General features: G+C 35.3%; 3 protein-coding genes and 1 long non-coding RNA gene across 5 annotated transcripts; 1 reads left to right on the forward strand and 3 right to left on the reverse strand.

Moving 5' to 3' along the window:
- Positions 1-4543: 4543 nt before the first annotated feature.
- Positions 4544-6615, reverse strand: LOC106405538 (probable arabinosyltransferase ARAD1). Its single transcript, XM_013846057.3, has 3 exons — positions 5736-6615; positions 5137-5502; positions 4544-5057 (listed from the first exon to the last, which is right to left on the reverse strand). Exons 1-3 carry the CDS (start codon positions 6495-6497, stop codon positions 4869-4871), a joined length of 1317 nt encoding a protein of 438 aa, XP_013701511.2. The 5' UTR covers positions 6498-6615; the 3' UTR covers positions 4544-4868.
- Positions 6616-7370: 755 nt separating this feature from the next.
- Positions 7371-10788, forward strand: LOC125584267. Its single transcript, XR_007321242.1, has 2 exons — positions 7371-10046; positions 10426-10788. It is a non-coding gene; the product is annotated as an uncharacterized LOC125584267 (long non-coding RNA).
- Positions 10789-13050: 2262 nt separating this feature from the next.
- On the reverse strand, positions 13051-14452 carry LOC106404197 (glycine cleavage system H protein 2, mitochondrial-like). The gene is made up of 3 exons (XM_048752486.1): positions 14108-14452; positions 13566-13828; positions 13051-13380 (listed from the first exon to the last, which is right to left on the reverse strand). The coding sequence occupies exons 1-3, from the start codon at positions 14184-14186 to the stop codon at positions 13252-13254; spliced, it is 471 nt and encodes a 156-aa protein (XP_048608443.1). The 5' UTR covers positions 14187-14452; the 3' UTR covers positions 13051-13251.
- Positions 14453-14656: 204 nt separating this feature from the next.
- LOC106405540 (protein NARROW LEAF 1) lies at positions 14657-18017 on the reverse strand. 2 transcript variants are annotated; one of them, XM_013846061.3, is made up of 6 exons: positions 17762-18017; positions 16507-17046; positions 16283-16426; positions 15971-16211; positions 15271-15771; positions 14657-15193 (listed from the first exon to the last, which is right to left on the reverse strand). In XM_013846061.3, the coding sequence occupies exons 2-6, from the start codon at positions 17005-17007 to the stop codon at positions 14844-14846; spliced, it is 1737 nt and encodes a 578-aa protein (XP_013701515.2). In that variant the 5' UTR covers positions 17008-17046; positions 17762-18017; the 3' UTR covers positions 14657-14843. The 2 variants fall into 2 exon arrangements, with proteins under 2 accessions (XP_013701515.2, XP_013701514.2); XM_013846060.3 differs by having other exon boundaries at positions 14657-15196.
- Positions 18018-18741: the final 724 nt, after the last annotated feature.

Here is an 18741-nt window from a genome sequence, read left to right on the forward strand (position 1 = left end):
ATCGATTTTGAACAGTACCGGTTATCGTTTTGACTTGATGTACAAGTAAGCCAGGTTGGAAATTTCTTCTGATAAAAGTGTCACTTTGAAGGTTTAAAGTGCTTGTGAAATACTCTCAGGGTTTAAAGTGTAAATGACTCCAGTTTGAATGTTTTTTATGCTATTTTCCCAATATATAGAATATATTATTTTTTATACAATGAAAATCTGACCAATAATCAAAAGGCTCTCTTGAGGAACATTGAAGATAACACTATGCTCTCTACAAATCTTTCTAAGAAACGCATACACATAGTCGATGGCTATCTTCTTGTAGAACCTAGCTTGCCTCCTCACTCGAATCACCGTGTTCCCCATTATGTGCACCACTCCCGCATCCCGGCACCTATTTATGAACTCCAGCTCGTCTACTCCACCGCTCATCTGGCTCGACGCTGTCACCGTGTGGCTCACCCGTTTCACCGGCGTAATGGACTCTATCGACTCAAATGTATCGCGGGTAAGAAACAGAACAATTTTTTCATTTTTTCATTAAAACAAGTTAAAGGTTCAATCGTGGGACGGATTACTTGGAATGATAATTGATTGTTTGTTTATGCTGTCGATGCGTTGTCGTGGCCCTCGTGGGTTCATTGGTTCGAAACTCTACAACGAAAAGTTTGCCGTAAAGACATATCCTGATGACCGATGTAAAGTTGGACAAATGTTTTCTCCTTTCCACCTTTCTTCTTTCAACAAATTAAATTAAATTAATAAAATCAGTTGATATTTCTATATAAAATCTTGATTTACATTTCAGTCGTTCTATAAGGTTAACGATAAAACAAATCTTGTTACTATGATATTTCAAGTTTCCTTTCCAATTTAATGATCTCATCATCAATTTAAAATATATTTTACGTTTTGATGATTCCACCATATCATCAAACTTTTTATGAAGCTATATTTTAATGGTGAAGAATAAAACAAAAGTAAGTAAAAAAAATTAAGAAGGAAATAAAATAAGTTGTGTTTTTACCTTTTACTTTAATGTTATGTAGCGTAAAATCGAAATCGAAATCTGCATTTCGATCCCCGTTAGCCACCAGATAATTTAACATTGTACTTATGGGATTCACGGAATAGTCGCTGGATACGGTAATTAATTCAAAAAAAATTCTTTGGCATGTGCATATATATACATTGAAAATATTTGATCTTTTCGTTTTTCTCGTTTGATTGGTACATTAGTAACATTATTAAAGGTAGTAAAGCGTATAACATTTTAATCCAATTTACTAGGTTAAGACTAGCGCTTTGTGCATGGTGAATGTATTTTAACGATAACAACATTACATATTAATAAATAGGTTGCAAAATATACAATTATAGATAAAGATCTACGTCTTGCGCAGGATGAATGTGTATATATAAAATAATAAAATTTAATTTATATTTTAATTTTTAATTTTTTATTATTGGACATTATAAAGAAAATTTAAAATATGTAAATTTTAATTATATACATATATTACATATAAAATGATTTGGGTTTTGAATTATATATTCAATTATCTTTATCTAAATATAGAGATGAGACATGTGGAACTTTGAAGATTAGATATGTTAATTAGTTGTTAAAAAAATGTTAATAATAAATGATGGGTTGATGAACTGTTTAAATAATCGTTGGACTTTAGCTATGTCAAGAGCTCACAGATTTAGTGGCTCTACTCTTTAAACTCATTTGGTGAAGTAACATATACTCGTATCTTGGTTGTTTTTATATAATTAGCTTAAGGTCTAATTTAAATATTAGATATTAAATATATAACTCTAAAATTCTGTTACATAATCATAACTGAAATTACCAAACGACATTCAAATAAGTTAAGAAAAGTGCTATAGGAGCAGAAAGTACTCTATAGTGTAATAAAAACTCATAATGTAACCCTGAACGTAAAAAAATCAAGAATATATCACATTCAAAAATGTGAACCGTGTGATGTTGTGTAAAGAATCGCCGCTGACCGCTAATATTAATAAATCAATATCATGAACACGGACGGAACATGACTTGACTGTTTGGTTTGAGAATTTAAATTTATATATCGAAGGTTTAATGGTATTTGTTAGACTATAAAAGGATTCTTTACGGGATTACTTCGGATTAGGCATGGGGGTTCGGTGGTCCGTTCGGTTTCGGTCCAGGTGATTCGGATTTTCGGTGGTATGCTTATAAGTTCCATTCGGTTTTTACTAACTATCGGATCATGTTCGGTTCGGTTCCTTCCGGGTTCGGTTCGGATCGGATTTAACCAATGTTTAAAATCGTACAAAAATATATTTTTAAAAACTTCGAAAATTGACCAAAAAAATTTCAAAATATATAAATTAGTTACAAATCTAATTAAAAATTAGTTAAACTATCTAATTTAACTAAAAAGTATTAAAAATAACAAATAAAACAAACGACAAAGACTAGTGCAATTAATGCTTCTTTAATTTGTTTAATTGTTTCTCGTTATCCTTGTAATAAATTTATTAATAAAAATTATATAAACAACACTAATGTTCTTACAAATATTATTATTATTAAAAAAATATAAATTATGTTTACATATAAAATTTAACAAAATCATATAAAAATATAAGTAAAAAGTAATAAAAATATAAGTAAAAAATATATAAAATTTAAGTAAAATATTTTTATAATGTGAGATTTTTTATTAACAATTGATTTTAGTAAATTGTGATTGATTATGGTGAAAATATTGGTGATGATATTAACAAATATTGCTATACACTTAATTTTATAAAATTATCTTTAATAACTATTAATGCATTTGAATTGGTTAAAAATTTAAAGTAATAATTTATATTATATATATATATATATATGTATATATATTTATATATGATTATTAAGAAAGAATATAAAAATATGTTGTTAAAAGTTTGGTTAGGGCATATAAACATGTTGGACCGAGTAGAAATGACAGTTAAAATGTTGATTGTAAGTAATTAAATATATCAGATGTTGAATTATTATTATTATTATTTATACACGTATGTAAAGGTATGCAGTAAACAAATTAACATGATTAATATGCAGAATCAAAACATCTGGGTTTGGTGGCTCGGAGTGATCCTTGACCACGGCATCGTAGAGCCCGTAGGATATTGGCCTGTAATACTTTTTAACCGCCTAAACGATTACGTAGAACGGGCGGAATGGGGCGGTGAAATCCTCAATCAGCAAAATCTCGGTCGGCATACCACGATCGAAATGGGATCCGGATATATGCCTGACAGCAGGCATGGGAAAGCCGCCTATATGCGGAACCTAGAAGTCGCATTGTCGGCAAATGTCTTCAAGCCGCTCGAAGACCTCTTCGTAAGATCTACTCACCCAGATTATTACCGATGAAAGAAGTCAAACAATTCTGCATCTGGGGCCAACTTCTATTACAGAAGTCCTAAACAACTCTTGCTCGCAGTCCATCTTAAGTTGCACTCGTCTCTTGTTTATATATGTTTCGCTGTGTGTTTTCTACTCTAGTTTCTTTTGGTTTGTTTGTTGTATTTTGTTGGGGAGTTAATATGTTATTTTGCTACATGCAAGAGTTTCTTATAGTATGAACGTCTAGACATATATTTTAACTCTGATGTAATGGTTTGTTACGTTTTAGTATGAACGTCTTACGCAAGCGGGCGGATATCGCTGTCCTTGACCTAACTTTTAAGTAGACATGCATGGTAACAGATTCATACGGAAGATATATTTTGAAATTCCATTAGTTTTATCGTACTTGATAGTATTAGTGTCAACTTATACGGACCCAACAGATATTCATTTTGAGCCCATTGTTACTCTATACATGTCATAAAAGTTTAACACACAGGCCTCAGTTGTTTGCTGCAGTGTTTGAGATAATGTCTTACTCTTTTTTAAAAAAAATTAAGCCTTGGTCACTGGTCAATTGTTCAATAGTTCATCAGCAAAATAATAATTGGAAATGGTCTAATTTCTGGAATGAACTTGACCAATCCAACACAGAAAAAAAAAAGAAACCGGTTTTGGAGACGCAACAAAGAAGATGAGAGGTTAACCCTGTTTGGTCCTCAATACCGGCGGATATTAACCGGTTTACTATATATGCAACTGTGTATAGAACCAACAAACCAAAACTAACTTAAATAACGGACAAAAAAACGTGACGGCAAGGCTCGGATCGGGAAGCTATCATGGTGGCAGAATGTGAATGTGTATATGTGAGTCAAATTGGTCTTGTGGATTTATCCATTCAGTAACTGAATAGAAACTCATTGGTGATTTCCAAATAAACCAAAGTTCTCTAATCCCTTCCGTTTCTTCTATTCAGTTAACTTGTATTCATCTCGCATATCTTTTCATCTAAACGTATGCTTAATTTCTTCTTTATCACTCTCTAAAAAGCATTTTAAATTATTATCTTGCAGTGATGAACTATCGAGCAGTTGAATAGTGACTAAGGCTTAAAATTTTACAAAGAGTAAGACACTATCTCAAACACTGGCAGAAAACAACTGAAGCCTGAGTTGTAATTCACTTTTTCTGACATGTGCATAGTAACAATGAGGTCAAAAAGAATAGCTGTTGGGTCCGTTTAAAGTGTGAAACTCTAATACTACCAAGTACGAGAAAACTAATGGAATCTACAAGCAAAGAAGTATTTCAAAATCTATCTTCCTTACGAATCTGTTACCAATGCGTGTTTACTTATCTGTTTCCCTACCGAAAAGGTTAGGCCACTTGAGGTGGATATCTCCTTCTGTAAGTCTCGGGGCCAAGAAGTTGAGAGAGTTCAAGCTCCTCCACAATCTGATGAGAGACGAAGCAAATTTGGTTATACGGAAGTGACTAGACCAGTTTGGTTTGTGCATAGACATGAGCAGTCTGGTTCAGTAGAATTTCTTAAGACAAGACGTTTTTCACGGTTACTCATTAGCTTGATGAGTGGCAGCTTCTGTGAGACTTGACGCCAGATCTCCTTCACTGCTCCATTTGGGTTATCATAATCAAAATACCGTCTTACCTGTATGCCCCATCATCATCCACGTGTGAGAAACGTCTACTTAAAAGAGGTTAGAAGTTGAATAAATAGAGAAATGTACCTGTTTCATCTCTCTTTGATACTCAAGAACCTTCTCGGTTCCTATTCTCCTCAGCATCCCAACCAAAAACCCTGGCTCCAGAGCTACACCGGCCTCGACGAAAATCGAAAACTTTCTGTAATCAATAACATCTTCGAAAGGTAACTCGATGCTATCGCTTACAATGACGGGCACACACAAGCTGACTATGGAGTCAAAGAGTCTGCATGCGGATGGAGTGTCACCCGCGGGGTTTAGACAGAACTTTGAAGTATGCATTCCTTTCGTAGCGGCTCGCCGGTTCTCTCTGGATTGAGTTCCATGTTTGATGGTTACATCTTCTTCCTTTTCAAGTACTTGGAATAGCAAATCACGAACTTTCCCGCCCTAAAGACAGCCCAAAAAAAAAAAAAAAACAGACAGAATCAAAGACTCTGGTTCCAAAAAAAAGACAGCAACTCATATTGTTCGTTTTGCTGACTAATCGCAAAACATTATATACATGGGTAAATATTTTAGCGATTTAAAATTAATTGTAACTAGTCCTGCTACGGACAAACAACATTTGATTGTAGATCGCAACGACATTCAAACCAACATGCCCATTGATTTAAACTTACATCTTTGCGGTATCGATTCCCCATGAAGAAGAGCAACGTGCTGCGAGCCTCCACGCCAATCTCTCCAGCGAAGAGATTGACCCTATGAGAGTAAGGTATCACCACATCTTTAACGAACGATCCTTGATCAGGCCTAAGCCTCCCAAAATCCGCCACCAGGAGAACCGCGTTCTTGACCCGGTCCAAGATCCGATACAGCGCGTTCGGATCACCCGCGGGAATCACGTGATCTCTCCCTTTGTTCCTCCTCCACCACTCTTGGCTCTCAAGCCAGTCCATCAACTCCTCCTGCATCTTCTCGTCGCTGTAACCCGACCCGGGATCCACGGGTCGACCCGCGTTCACGATTAAGCTGAGGGAAGAGAACACGGGGACGTAGAAGAGATCGGCGTCGGCAGGATCCGACACGCGGGTGATCGGAGACCCGGGTCGATCCGCCTCGGGTCGGTTTAGATCCGAGAAGAGGTACCACTCGTGCATATGCTGGTGACCCGGATACTTGAGCGTGGTGGGGTTCTTCAGCCCATTGCGGACGATTGCGTGCTGCTCGATTACACCGTGAGTGAATCTGTTGGGGAGATCGTACATGTAAACTTTAACTTTGGGATGAATCGGAGCACGTGGTTGTTCATCTTCTTCGCGGATGAGATCGGAGGAGGAAGGGAGGGAGGGGCTGACGGAGGCGTTGAGGATGACGTAGATGGCGATGACAGAGACGACGGCGATGGCTGCTCGTTTGAGGAGGGATGATTTACGCGCCATTGTTGGAAGCTTGTGTTAAGGGTTTTCAGGGGAGAAGAGATTGAAGAAATGTAACTTATTAGCAGCCCAAAGTCAAAGACTTATGAAGATGACTCGTCGTGATTTAGGTTCGGTCCAAATCTTCCATAACAGCTTATTTATTTATTTGTATCAATAGTTTTCATTTTAATATTAATTTATTTTTTCTATTAAAAATTGAAAAATTTTGGATAAATGCACTTCAATAAGAATATAATATAAAAAATACACCCTTGTTTAAAATTTTTAAAAAATACACTTATCTATATATAAATTTACCAAATTGTCCAATTTTAATAGTTATCAATTCCAATTAAACAATTTAAAAAAAAATTATTTAAAAAAAAAATCGTTAGAGTTAGGGAATTATTTGTGAATCCACTGTTCAGAATTTCTTCCAACTCTTTCATATACACATGAAAGTAATCTTTCGATAAGACTTCAATACAAACAACACCATATTTTTATGTGACTTTAAACTGTTAGTATGTGTTTGTTCTTCCTCTGCCTTTCTTTTTCCTTTACTTCCTTTTTGAATCTTGTACTCCATCTCTATATAAACAACATAAATTAAAAAATTTGTAAGATACACGAATCAAATCATTGGCTCAAACATATTTATTGGATTTTCATGACACGTGAAAAAAGAAGAACAAACCGATGAATAATAATCAGTGCAATTCTTTTTCATATTCAAAATAAAAAAAAACATATTCGAATACATCATATTAGCTAGAACTTACTTGGCTCCGGTAGAGAAGATGAAAATTTTGTAGAGACAAACTTGACTTGCTTTTCTTTTTTGACGAGATGACTTGTTTATGTAAGTTGGAGAAAATAAAATAAAGGGAAATCTGTATAAACATCATGATAAACATCTGTATAAAATCAAAACAAGTCATAATTCAAATGTTTATCTTTGTTATTGTAAAATTTAAATGGTAAAATAACATATTTATCTCATCACACATAATTATCTAATTTTAATGAAAGTATTTTATTAATTTCTATTTATATATTAATTTCGAATTATATCTTGGGTAAAAAGGTCAATTCATAATTAAGGAAGTGTATTTTTCAAAAGTTAAAATAGAAAATGCAATTATCAAATTTCAAATCATAAATAGGGTATTTTGCAAATTATCCCTTAAAAATATTCTACAAATATTTTTCTTAGACATTTATTTTTTTATTATGGACATTTACTTGTGATCATTTTACTTGTATGATTGTATCTAGTATGGGGCAAAAAAATCAAAACAAATACTCATTTTCTCTCCACGTCTGAACCTTATCTTAACGCGTGAACTCTGACGACCGGCGCGTGGTGGTTCGTTCAGCACCACCGCCAACCCCAGTCTCTGTATTTCTTCATCTTTGCTTAGTTCTAGTTCAGTTCGTGACTAAAACTCAGTTTTAAGAGATATGCTTTGGTCAAATCAATGAAACTTTGGATCAGTTGTAGACTTTTGATAAAAGCTCTGGATCTGATGATCCATGGTGTGGCTTAGCCACAAAGTTTTTGCTTAGAAATCTATGCCTAGATTTGGTGAGTTTTATTGTGTTGCATATCTTTGAGCTTCTTGTGTGGTACGCTCTTTATCTAAGTGGATGGAGTTTGTTGTGAATTCCTATGATCCATCTTTATGTCGTTCGTGGTATGTGTTCTTGGTGCTCCGGATTAGGTAGGCTTGGCTCCTAGTTTCTTGTTCAAATCTCCTGGAGATTTGATTTTGGTGTGGTTTCATTCTTTGGTGTTTCTCAGTCGTGTACGACTCTGCTGTTTCCGGGGTTGATTGAATCCGAAGGATTCTCCCTTACCGATTTGTGAAGCTTGTGTTACTTGGGTCCTGAGTTGTTGTCTCGTTGTACTAGGATGGAGTGGTTTACGGTTGTTTGGCCAGGGGCGTTCCCGTTTAACAGCTTTTATAGATTCTCTATCATTTAGATTTTTCTGTTTTGTTGGTGCTACCAGCGGTCCACGGGTCTTGCTTAGTTTAAAGTATTGGTCTATAAGTGTTAGTTTGTAATTGTTTGGGCTTCGGCTGCTCTTTATGGGTTTTAGGTTTCGCAGATATTGTGTTGTCTGTCGGTTTAGTGAACCACAGACGAAGATGGTCGTGTTTCAGGTTCATTATCGCAACCGAGCCAAATCCGAATGGATACCCGAGCATCCACCTCATATATTATAACAGAGATCATTTCTATATATGTAAAGAAAAATATATATAAATGTCAATATATATATATATATCCACATATTATATTACATAAAATAAAAAAGGCAAATTTGTCTATTATATATTGTATAATAGTTGTAAAAAAATTATTGTATAATATAATCTGAATTATTATAATGAAGATTTTGTAAAACAATGTATGCGCATAGTGCGGATATTTTCTACTATCAAAAAAGGCAGTAGAAGTAGAGAGTTTGAGGTGCGACAAATCAAATACAAGATTGACGAACAAAAGCTTTTAGAAAATGTTATGTGTTACTTTATTTTCTACTATTTAACTTTTTAGTTTATAACTAATATACTCAATTGTTTTTTTATTATTGATTTTATATGTTTATTATTTTCAAAGTAACAAATGTTTTATGGATTTTTAATTAATTAAAATATTATTATTTGTATCCAAGGTATTATATAAAATTATATAAAATGATTATACGTATCATTAAAGATAATTTCAGAGACTTTTATATATTTAAAATAATTTTATATAATATTATTTTTATGCTTTTTAAACTTATTTATTTGTATGCTATTTCAGTCACATATTAGTCAAATCACTTTTGGATTAATTTCAAAATATGGAAAAGAGTATTAATTATTGAACAATCAATGAGAGTTCGATAAATTAATATATCCCAATTATATTTTGGAAAATTAAAATAAATAGAAAATTGAAGTTTTTTTTTAACGTTGGTTCGTTATGATTTTACAATTATGAGAAATATTACATAGACGATCCGACAATCGACAATACTACCTGCCTTATAAGGATCTATGTCTAACTGCATCACCTGATCCGTCATACGAAGATCACGCCTGACTGAGTTTATTTGCACCATGTTGAAGATCCCTTGTAAGTCTTTCCTTCGTAATCTGCATAATTATTTAATAAATCGCCTTCTCCGAAAATTGAAACCTGAACCTGCTGGTGTAGAAGCATTAATGAACCCTTAGTCAAACCATTGGACTAAGGGGGCTTTCCAAACCAAAAAAAAATATTGAAGTTTTATGAGGTGAAAAATATATGGTGTCTATTAATTCTATTTTTGTTCTTTTAACAGTTTTGTAGGCATTTTATACGGACTCAATTTTCTATCTTTAGAAATAAAATTTAGCTATATACAATAACATGACTAGAGGTACATAAAAAATTCAAGCAATAAAGAATCAGTTAAAAAAATCAGTTTTTTTTTTAAAAAAAATCAGTTAAAAATAAAAGAAAACATGTCTAAGGGTGAAAATATTGTTTGTTTCATTATCTTCTTAGTGATATTTTTGGTGGTTTCAACAGGTAATTTTAACATAGTTTTTGAAGTCTCCCAAAAGCATGTCTTTGATTTCTAAGCATGATGTGTATTACATATGGGCATTCAGATTTTGGAACTAATTCAATTCGGTTTCTATCAGATCCGGAACTTTAGGTTTATAGATATTTGAAGTCAAATTGGAATTTATAAATTTTGTTTGGGTTTGGGTTCAGTTTCCACATTGTGTATTCTAATATTACAAGCTCTAACCTTTTGCATATAAAAGGTTTTTATTAGTCATCAATGTTTAACACAAAACAAAATTATTAAAAAAATTATAGATGCTAAGATGCGTTTGGTTTATGGTGTTTACAATGTAGAAAATTGATCTATATATGTTTTGTCATAATCACTTTCCAACAGAGAAAATAGCTGCTGAAAAACTGGACCGTGATTGTCGAGGACTGCCACTCCTTGTGGCACCGCCTAAGATTTGTGATAAACAGATTGAATGTGACCGTCATTGCAAGGCTCCACCGCTTAATTTTGTAAGAGGCGCATGTGTCATTCCCAAGAGGGCGAGTACAAAAGTTTGCACTTGCTATCGGAACCAGGCTGATTGCAAGGCACCACCACGCTGAAGAGAGCTACGGACTTGACAAGTGAACAGAAAAAAATATCTGCTTATAGTTTTCTAATAATTTACTTACTATTTTCTCTGTTTATAAATATTAATGTTTAAATATTTCACTCATATTAAGATGTAAAAATAAACTATTTTATTAATTATTCATTTTGGGAAATACACGGTCAAATCGGGTTATCAGGTAGAACGGATTTATCCAGATAGGAAGAGATCAACATTGTTGATTGGCCCCACAGTGAATATTCTGAAGGAGTTCTGTTGGAAGTTAAGGTGTCCATCAAAGTTAAAACATTTTCTATGGCAATTGGTGACAGGATGTATATCAGTAAGGAAGAATTTACAGGCAAGGGGGATTCAAGGGGATCTTTGCTGTGCAAGATGTGGAGCCCATGAGGAATCAATAAACCATGTGTTTTTTGAATGTCCTCCGGCACTCCAGGTCTGGGCTCTCTCGAAGATACCATCAAATCCAAATATTTTCTCAACAAGTTCTCTCTTCACAAATATGGATCATCTATTTTGGAGAGTTTTTCCGCAGCTGGAAGATCATCAGTTTGCATGGATACTATGGTACATCTGGAAAGCTAGGAATAATAAAGTCTTCAGTAATTTGGATATGGATCCCATGGATACACTTAAATTAGCGGAAACAGAATCAACACTGTGGACCGAAGCACAAATATTGAATGAACAGAGGATAATACCACAACAAGTGGATACGACATTGCCGTCAATTCCAGGAATATAGTGTTTCACAGATGGTTCATGGAAAGAGGGGGATATTTTTTCAGGACAAGGTTGGCTCAGCACCTTAGAAGGATTTGAGGGATTGTTGGGGGCAAGGAATGTGAGGGCTAGTATCTCTCCCCTTCATGCGGAGATGAAAGCGCTTCTTTGGGCAATGGAATGTATGAGGAATTTACGTCAGTTTCAGGTTACGTTTGCAACGGATTGTTCTCAATTGGTGAAGATGGTTTCGGAACCAGATGAATGGCCAGCTTTTGCAAATTACTTGGAGGATGTCAAGACCCTAAAAGAGAGCTTCACCATATCAGAGATCATCTATGTACCAATGACGTAAAATACAATGGCGGATAGACTAGCACGCAGTGCTAGGAAGCAACCGTCTTTTGTCGTTCACATGGATGCAGATCACCCGGTTTGGTTTACAGAGTCCATATGAATCTGTAATAGTTGACGATAAAAAAAATATTAATTATTCATTTTTATTTTATTTTTTCGTGACATGTAACTATCGTGTATACTAATATAAACCAAGAGTGACATGTAAAATTTTCGGAAAGTAAAATAAAAAGAGAATAAGTTTTTTTTTCTTTCTTTTAACACTACTGAAATACTTCGGGGGACCAAAAGGTAAAGGTTAGAGCATCTCCAACTCCTAACTATTTTCACCTCTATATGCTATAATAAAGGTAAAAGTGTTCACTTTCATCTCTATTTTCATCTCTAAAATAGAGATTACTATTTTTTCCTCTATTTATAGCGGAAAAAATAGCATTCATCTATCATACTTTTTTATTTTCAAAATAGTCTTTTGACTTTCAAATTTTTATAGTTTATAACCAAAATAATTATATTTATAGAGAAATACCGTTTTTATAGGAGTATAATAACATTTTTTGTTTACATAATAGTCTTTTAACAAAACTTTAGTTTTAAAAAATTCATAAGTTTATGAAAATATTTTAAAAGTTAAAAATAAATAGGGTTAGTTATCAACTTTTATAAACAAAATGTATCTTTTGTAAAATTAAAATAGAATTTTTTGAAAATATTCTTTTATAGAAGCAAAAATAAAATATATTGGAGAGAAACTCATCTATATTTTAGAGATTCCATATTTTAGAGATAAAAATAGGGGAATATGTTGGAGATGGTCATAGGGGAGTAAAACCCCAACGGAAAACATAAAAGCCAATACCAGCAGGCACCAGGAACAAAACGAACAAAGAATTGAGCACAGCAGAGGCTCTCCTGACAGAAGCAGAGAAAAAACAAATGCGCTTGTAGGGTGGTTGAAAGATAAGTTTCAGAGCTTTGACGAAATGAGGATAAGTCCATAGTTTCTAAAAAACAAAATGAGGATAAGTCCATCATACTCGGTAATTCTTTAATTTCAGGAAAATAAATAAAAACTAAGATCAAAGATGATTTTGATGGCAACAAATAATTAACATTACCTCTATAAGACTATAAAAGCTTTTAGGTATAATCATTGCCAATTATCTTGGAATTACTGTGTGAAACTGTATGTTTCAGTTAATAATTAGTGTTTCTTACGTTTTTGCTTATGTCATCCTGGCGATTGCCTAGATTAGTACTTTCCTGAAGTAAAGAAACCAAGTGAGAAACAAAGAGTCATAACTTCATGAAAGATCAAATCAATGCAACTGCCAAAGCTTGTTATTTTGTACCATTATTCAAACAATAGAGAGTTCAAAAACATAAAAAAGAGAAGCAGAGATGGAGATCTTCAGGATTTTCTTGATTCATCCATGTTACATAGATCAAGATTTCATTTAAGAAAACAACAATCTATGTTGCAATGGAAACTTCCAGAAGAAAAGGAAAAAAAAAAAAGCTCAGTGCTTGGCGTCTTCTTCTTCGCAGAACTTGGAGTACTTGTCAGAATCCATCAGCTTCTTTGCCTCTTCTGCATCACTCAGCTCCACCTTTATGATCCAGCCATCTTCATACGGGCTCGTGTTCACCTGTGAATCCCAACAAAACAATCTCAGCTCGAGACCACATAATCAAGAACCTCCAAGCTCACAATGTTTAACAATCATATCAGTCGATGAACCAAATATCTACATTTTTTGACAGTGACATCAAGTTTCTCAAAGTTTAAGTCTTTCACATCAGCTAAAACATTCCAAGAATCAAATGAACTCACCAATCCAGGGGACTCGCTCAGCACCTCATTGACTTCAACCACCTTACCGGAGACGGGAGAATTGATATCACTGGTAGCTTTCACACTCTCAACCGCTCCAAAGCTCTCACCTTGTGACACGGAACGTCCCAAGTCAGGCAACTCAACATAGACCACATCACCCAAGTGGTCCTGAGCGTGATCCGTTATACCAAAGGTTGCTTTGTTCCCATCAATCTTCACCCATTCATGTGACTCAGCATACTTCAGATCCTTCAAAACAACTATAAACAAAAAGGGACCAAAAAGAGAATAACCAAGTAACGTTAGATGGCAAAGATTCAAACTTTTCAAAAAGAAATGGTCTCAGAACATCTTGTTTCAGACAGAACATAGTTCCACAACAAAACCAATCATTACATCACGGTACCGATCTTACAAAACGACCAAAGATCAATACTTGCAATAAAAAAACAATCTCAGATTCAACCATCAGAGAGAGAGAGAAACAGAATAGATCATCAAACACAAGAGAAACGAATCAGAAGGAGACAGTGATTCACCTGACGCAAACCCTCGTTGGACGATGGAGATCCTTAGATGAGAAGCGACCCTGGAAGCCCACAAGAATCTTGCAGCCATTTTTTTCGTGGAGATCTCGAAGCACAGAGAAAACGCAGATACACACAACAACTACAGTGAGAGAGGGAGTGCACTCACCGACCGGCTTATTAATATTATTATACTCTTTAGGAGAAAGGGGGTTTGGTGGGTTTGCTTCTTTTTTTTTGTTCCATAAAATAACACTTTCTGAAATGATTATGCTCGTGGGCCAATTTACTGTCAACAACCCCACTACAGCAACATTTGTGGGATTGCGACACTAGACCATATAGAATAACATGAATATTTGTACATTCTGATCATAAAAATCCAAACTTTATTAAGAAGGCACGGTTAAGGATGTATCCATTCGCTTGGGGACAAGAGAACTCACATACACACCTCCTTATGCGTTGTAATCTGTTCCACTTTGATCCTCACTACAAGAAGCCAAAAGAAGCGATGAAGATGTTGTATATATGCTTATATCTCTGGGGTTTAATGTCCCATTTGGGTAATGGTATAATTACCTTTGAATTTCATACAACATAAAGCTTATGCAATCTTGCTACAATCTCGATACGTGTCTAGGAAATGTTATTACCGTCCACAAAGAATAATAATACTACATATGCACAGTTACAACATAATAATTTGGCTTTACTTCCTCAGAGTACTATTCCACGTTGCTCGGCTTCAGCTAATATAAAACTTTGGTTTCTTTAGTTTCGGCTCACCTAGATGCAACGATACGCTATCCTCTTCATTGGAACTGTTCTTCAAAGCGACAAGATCATTAACTTCATGTTTCTCTTGCGCTTTACTACCAGAAGAAGCAGATTCGTTAAACAACAAAGGGGTAATGAAGAGATGCTCCTCTACTTCAGGTGTTGGTTTGATAGCTTCTTCTATATGAAACTCAGGCGGGATAAACGGCTCAAAGTTTTCATCTTGTTTGTCTCCTGATGGAACCGGGTCGGGTGGTGATGACTGGCTAATGGTTGAATCAATAGCTGTAAGAGAAGGGTTTCTCTGTTCTCCAGCAGCTGCTTCAGCACACAAAGCCACTTAGAATAAGTTAAAAAAAACTATCTGAGAATAGCTGAGAAGAAGAGTTTAAAACCTTCAAGCTCATGGTTAGAGGTGATGAGATCAAGCTCCAAGAGATCCAAAAGCCGACCAAGATCAACTCCACTTGTCCAGTTCTCTGGCTCTCGACCAGCTATTAGTTTAAGTCTCCCTCTGTTAGCTGTCCCTCCCCAAATGATCCCAACCGGTCGTGGCTTCTGACCGTTCGGACTCGTTAAGAGTATAAGGCTTCCACTGTCACCTTCAAGGTCAAACGTTTGCTGGTTTTCACCGATGACCAGAAAGTCCGTGAGGAAGCATATCCCTTTCTCGTCATTGTATTCCAATGCATAAGCCATTACGGTTCCAGTGGTGTATCCAGAGCTTCTTCCAACTTTCACAACTTGTTTCCCAATAAGGCTATCAATAGGGGATTGCAAGTCTATGGCTTGGACGTTGCCTATCTCACCTATGCCTTTTATCACCGTGGTTACATTGCTCGTATCAAAATCTTCTGCAAATGGAATGAATGCACCATCTGCTCTCACGAATGTTTCTGCATTGGAATATAAAGAGTCAGAGGTCCAGATATACAGGTTGCTATTAGAATTTAAGGAAATTTTAAGTAATATATAAAAGGTTAATTAGGGTCAATCCACTTATTATCAACTGGTTTTAAGTTGGAAGCCTATGATAAACCCGAATTTAACAGTTCCTGAACAGAACGATACAGAGATATAGCAATGACATTGTACCTGGATTTGTGCCAGCGAATATGCCGTACCACTGGTCATCTGTGATGAAAGATGTTGCTCTCTCGACTGCACCGAGGTAGACGCCCGGTCCAAGGCTTGGAGGTAAAGGATGAAACATTTTCTGGTTTGGATAGTCCAAATCAACTGCGACGTGTCGTTTAGTAAGGAAACCAACCTGATGGTTACCGGTTTTGCTTTTAACAATAGCCCCCAAGGTTCCGTACGTTTCTTGGCTTGCAACCTAAACAACACAGAACACACAACTGAGACTTAACGGTTTGCAGAAGAGGGAGAACAGAGAAAAAACCATACCTGAGAACCAGAGCCAATGCAGGGATCACTTCCTCTCAAGCCATCTACAAGTTCATTATAAACCTGTTCCTTTGGTGTAGCAGCAGGTGCACCGTAATATTGAAACTCCACAACATCTACATCACACCATACCCCTCCAGGACCCTATTAAGACAACATATTACTTACCATATAATGCTCTGATCAAATATCTGAAAAAGGCTATGTGTTGAAGATAACTCAACCTCAAGAGCAGAAGGAAGGCACTGCATTGGATTCAGCCATTGCCTATTAACTTTCCTAGCAACAAAGACAAGAATCGCTGGAGTATTCGTTAACACACCACGTGTGATCCGGAACCCAACCGCTGTACCGAGGCTAAACCGGCGCAGGATCTTACTATGAAACGCTCTGATGGTCATGAGCTCAAGCAAGGTGGTGGCTTGTTGTCCTGAAGGCAACCTCCCAACAATTTCAGGCAAAACTTCTTTCTGGAGATTACCAAAGTAGTTAGCTCGGTCTTGTACGGCGTCGTTGAGGCGGGTGAGAGTAGGCCAGGAGAAGTAAGGGGCATTGCTCTCTGCGTGCTGGATGTTGAGTGTGAATGAGTGGAGAGGAGAAGGGCTTGAAGATGATGGGAAACTCATGTGATTACAGTGATGGTTCCTCTCTAAGTCCAAAGCAGAGTCTTCGGATTCAGAAGAAGCTGGTTGGATGAGTCTCTGACCCCAACCTCCCAAAGTCATAGCTGTTACTAAAGAAAACACCACCGTACTGTTTCAGCTCTGTAACACAAAACAGATTCCATCAATGCACTCGTATTTCGAGGGATATAAGAACTTTAATAAAAAAAAAATTTAAATCATAATTTGAGGACTTAGACGTGTATATTTATATATATAATTTCCGAAAAAAAAAAAAAATGCATATTTAAGCGGCAAGAAATATAACTGAAAGTCATGAAAACTGCTTTAGATCCGCTACTATCAACTAGTTATGATTTATATAGAAAGATAAATAACTTTGTAGTCGTGTCAAAAAATCGATACAAACATTTAAGCGAAGAAGAAGAATATTACTAAGGTAAAAGTCATGAAAACTACTCCTAAGTTTGGGTGAAGTGTTCTAGGTTTGTTTTGAAGCTAGTCCAATCCATAGATTCATCAATCATCTTTGAGTAAGTCAGCGTGGTCATTTCAAAGATAGCCGAATAAATGTTTCTTTCACTTTCACTTTTGGATTGTTTATAATATAATCAAAACTGTCATAATTATGCAGATTAATCACAACAATAAACAGAAAATAATTCAAACCTAGAAGTTTCTGTAAACCTGTAGAACCCATGTTCGAATTTCAAAATTACAGAACGAAATAACATAAACACAAAGGAAGAATCACCTTCAAATCTGACTGAACCTAGAATCTACATCATGCATAAACAAAAATATATAAAATCAAACCATATATAAAACTATGATTCAGGGAAGGCGCGAGACTCACCGACAAGACGATTGGTGGGAGTAGCAGCGAGAAAGTTCATGAGAAAATGGGAGCTAAAGAGGGATAAGAGAAAGAGGTAGCTGCATTTAGTGGAGAGAGTGAGAGAGGGAGAGAGAAATGGATGAAGATGACGACGGGGAGAGATGATAGCAATGGCTGCTGCTTAATAATTTCTTTGTAACTGTTGATGGTAGTTGTGTATACAGTACATCAATTATCTTCTTCTTTCCTTCTTTTTTTTTGGTCGACGCTTTGATAATTATTTTCTTATTTATATTCTTGTGTGTCCGCCAATAAAAGCTCTTTTTCTTTTGGGTCAACACCAATAAAATCTCTTTTTGAAACTATTCTTGTACCTTCAACTTTATAGTATTTTCTTTTTGCAATTATGTTATTCTTACTAGGTCTCTTTTGGGTTGTTCTTTTATATAATAATTTCTAATGAGAAAATTTTAACAAAGATCAAATTACGATTTTATTTGAGTATAAGAAAAAAGTGCTAAATCGATGCTAAAGTGGTTGTTCTTTTTGCTTCTACGGAGGCTATATAAACGTCATCCGATGCTGTTTGCAAAGGTCTTACATCATCTTAAGGAACTCAATTACTAATATAATACCAAGAAGACAATCTGGTGTTCCGACTTGTATTCATACTCTTCTTCTTCTTTATTGTTCTTTCATTTTAATATGTTCAGTGAATTAGTAATAAGCTAATAGCCTTGGTATTAGTCTTTCTCCTATAGTCCTTTTAGCTGCATTGTTCAACTCTTGTGTTATTTCACTGAAACTCACCATGAGCCAAGTCTTCCATGTTTTTTTCCTTTTTCATAAACTGCATTGTTATGTACTACAAGGTTGCTTGCAGCTATTTGTTTTGTGTGTGTGTATAACAATTATCTAGAACCTCAAATTCCCACATCTATTGTCTATGGAATGCTTTGTCTGAATCAAATCCATGATCTTACAATCAATCTTCATCC

The sequence above is a fragment of the Brassica napus genome, chromosome C3 (genome assembly GCF_020379485.1).
Source record: "Brassica napus cultivar Da-Ae chromosome C3, Da-Ae, whole genome shotgun sequence".
NCBI classification, from domain to species: domain Eukaryota; kingdom Viridiplantae; phylum Streptophyta; class Magnoliopsida; order Brassicales; family Brassicaceae; genus Brassica; species Brassica napus.

Excerpts from the sequence above, each read along its gene's own strand:
- LOC106405540 (XM_013846060.3), bottom strand. The coding sequence starts at position 17,007 with ATGACTTTGGGAGGTTGGGGTCAGAGACTCATCCAACCAGCTTCTTCT. Across the intron at positions 15,772-15,970 it reads ATTCGCTGGCACAAATCCAG|AAACATTCGTGAGAGCAGAT; the intron begins GTACAATGTCAT and ends ATTCCAATGCAG. Across the intron at positions 15,197-15,270 it reads CTCTAACCATGAGCTTGAAG|CAGCTGCTGGAGAACAGAGA; the intron begins GTTTTAAACTCT and ends TGTGTGCTGAAG.
- LOC106405538 (XM_013846057.3), bottom strand. The coding sequence starts at position 6,497 with ATGGCGCGTAAATCATCCCTCCTCAAACGAGCAGCCATCGCCGTCGTC. Across the intron at positions 5,503-5,735 it reads GGAATCGATACCGCAAAGAT|GGCGGGAAAGTTCGTGATTT; the intron begins GTAAGTTTAAAT and ends GGCTGTCTTTAG. Across the intron at positions 5,058-5,136 it reads ATCAAAGAGAGATGAAACAG|GTAAGACGGTATTTTGATTA; the intron begins GTACATTTCTCT and ends TGGGGCATACAG.
- LOC106404197 (XM_048752486.1), bottom strand. The coding sequence starts at position 14,186 with ATGGCTGCAAGATTCTTGTGGGCTTCCAGGGTCGCTTCTCATCTAAGG. Across the intron at positions 13,829-14,107 it reads CCAACGAGGGTTTGCGTCAG|TTGTTTTGAAGGATCTGAAG; the intron begins GTGAATCACTGT and ends TTTTGTTTATAG. Across the intron at positions 13,381-13,565 it reads TGAGCGAGTCCCCTGGATTG|GTGAACACGAGCCCGTATGA; the intron begins GTGAGTTCATTT and ends TGGGATTCACAG.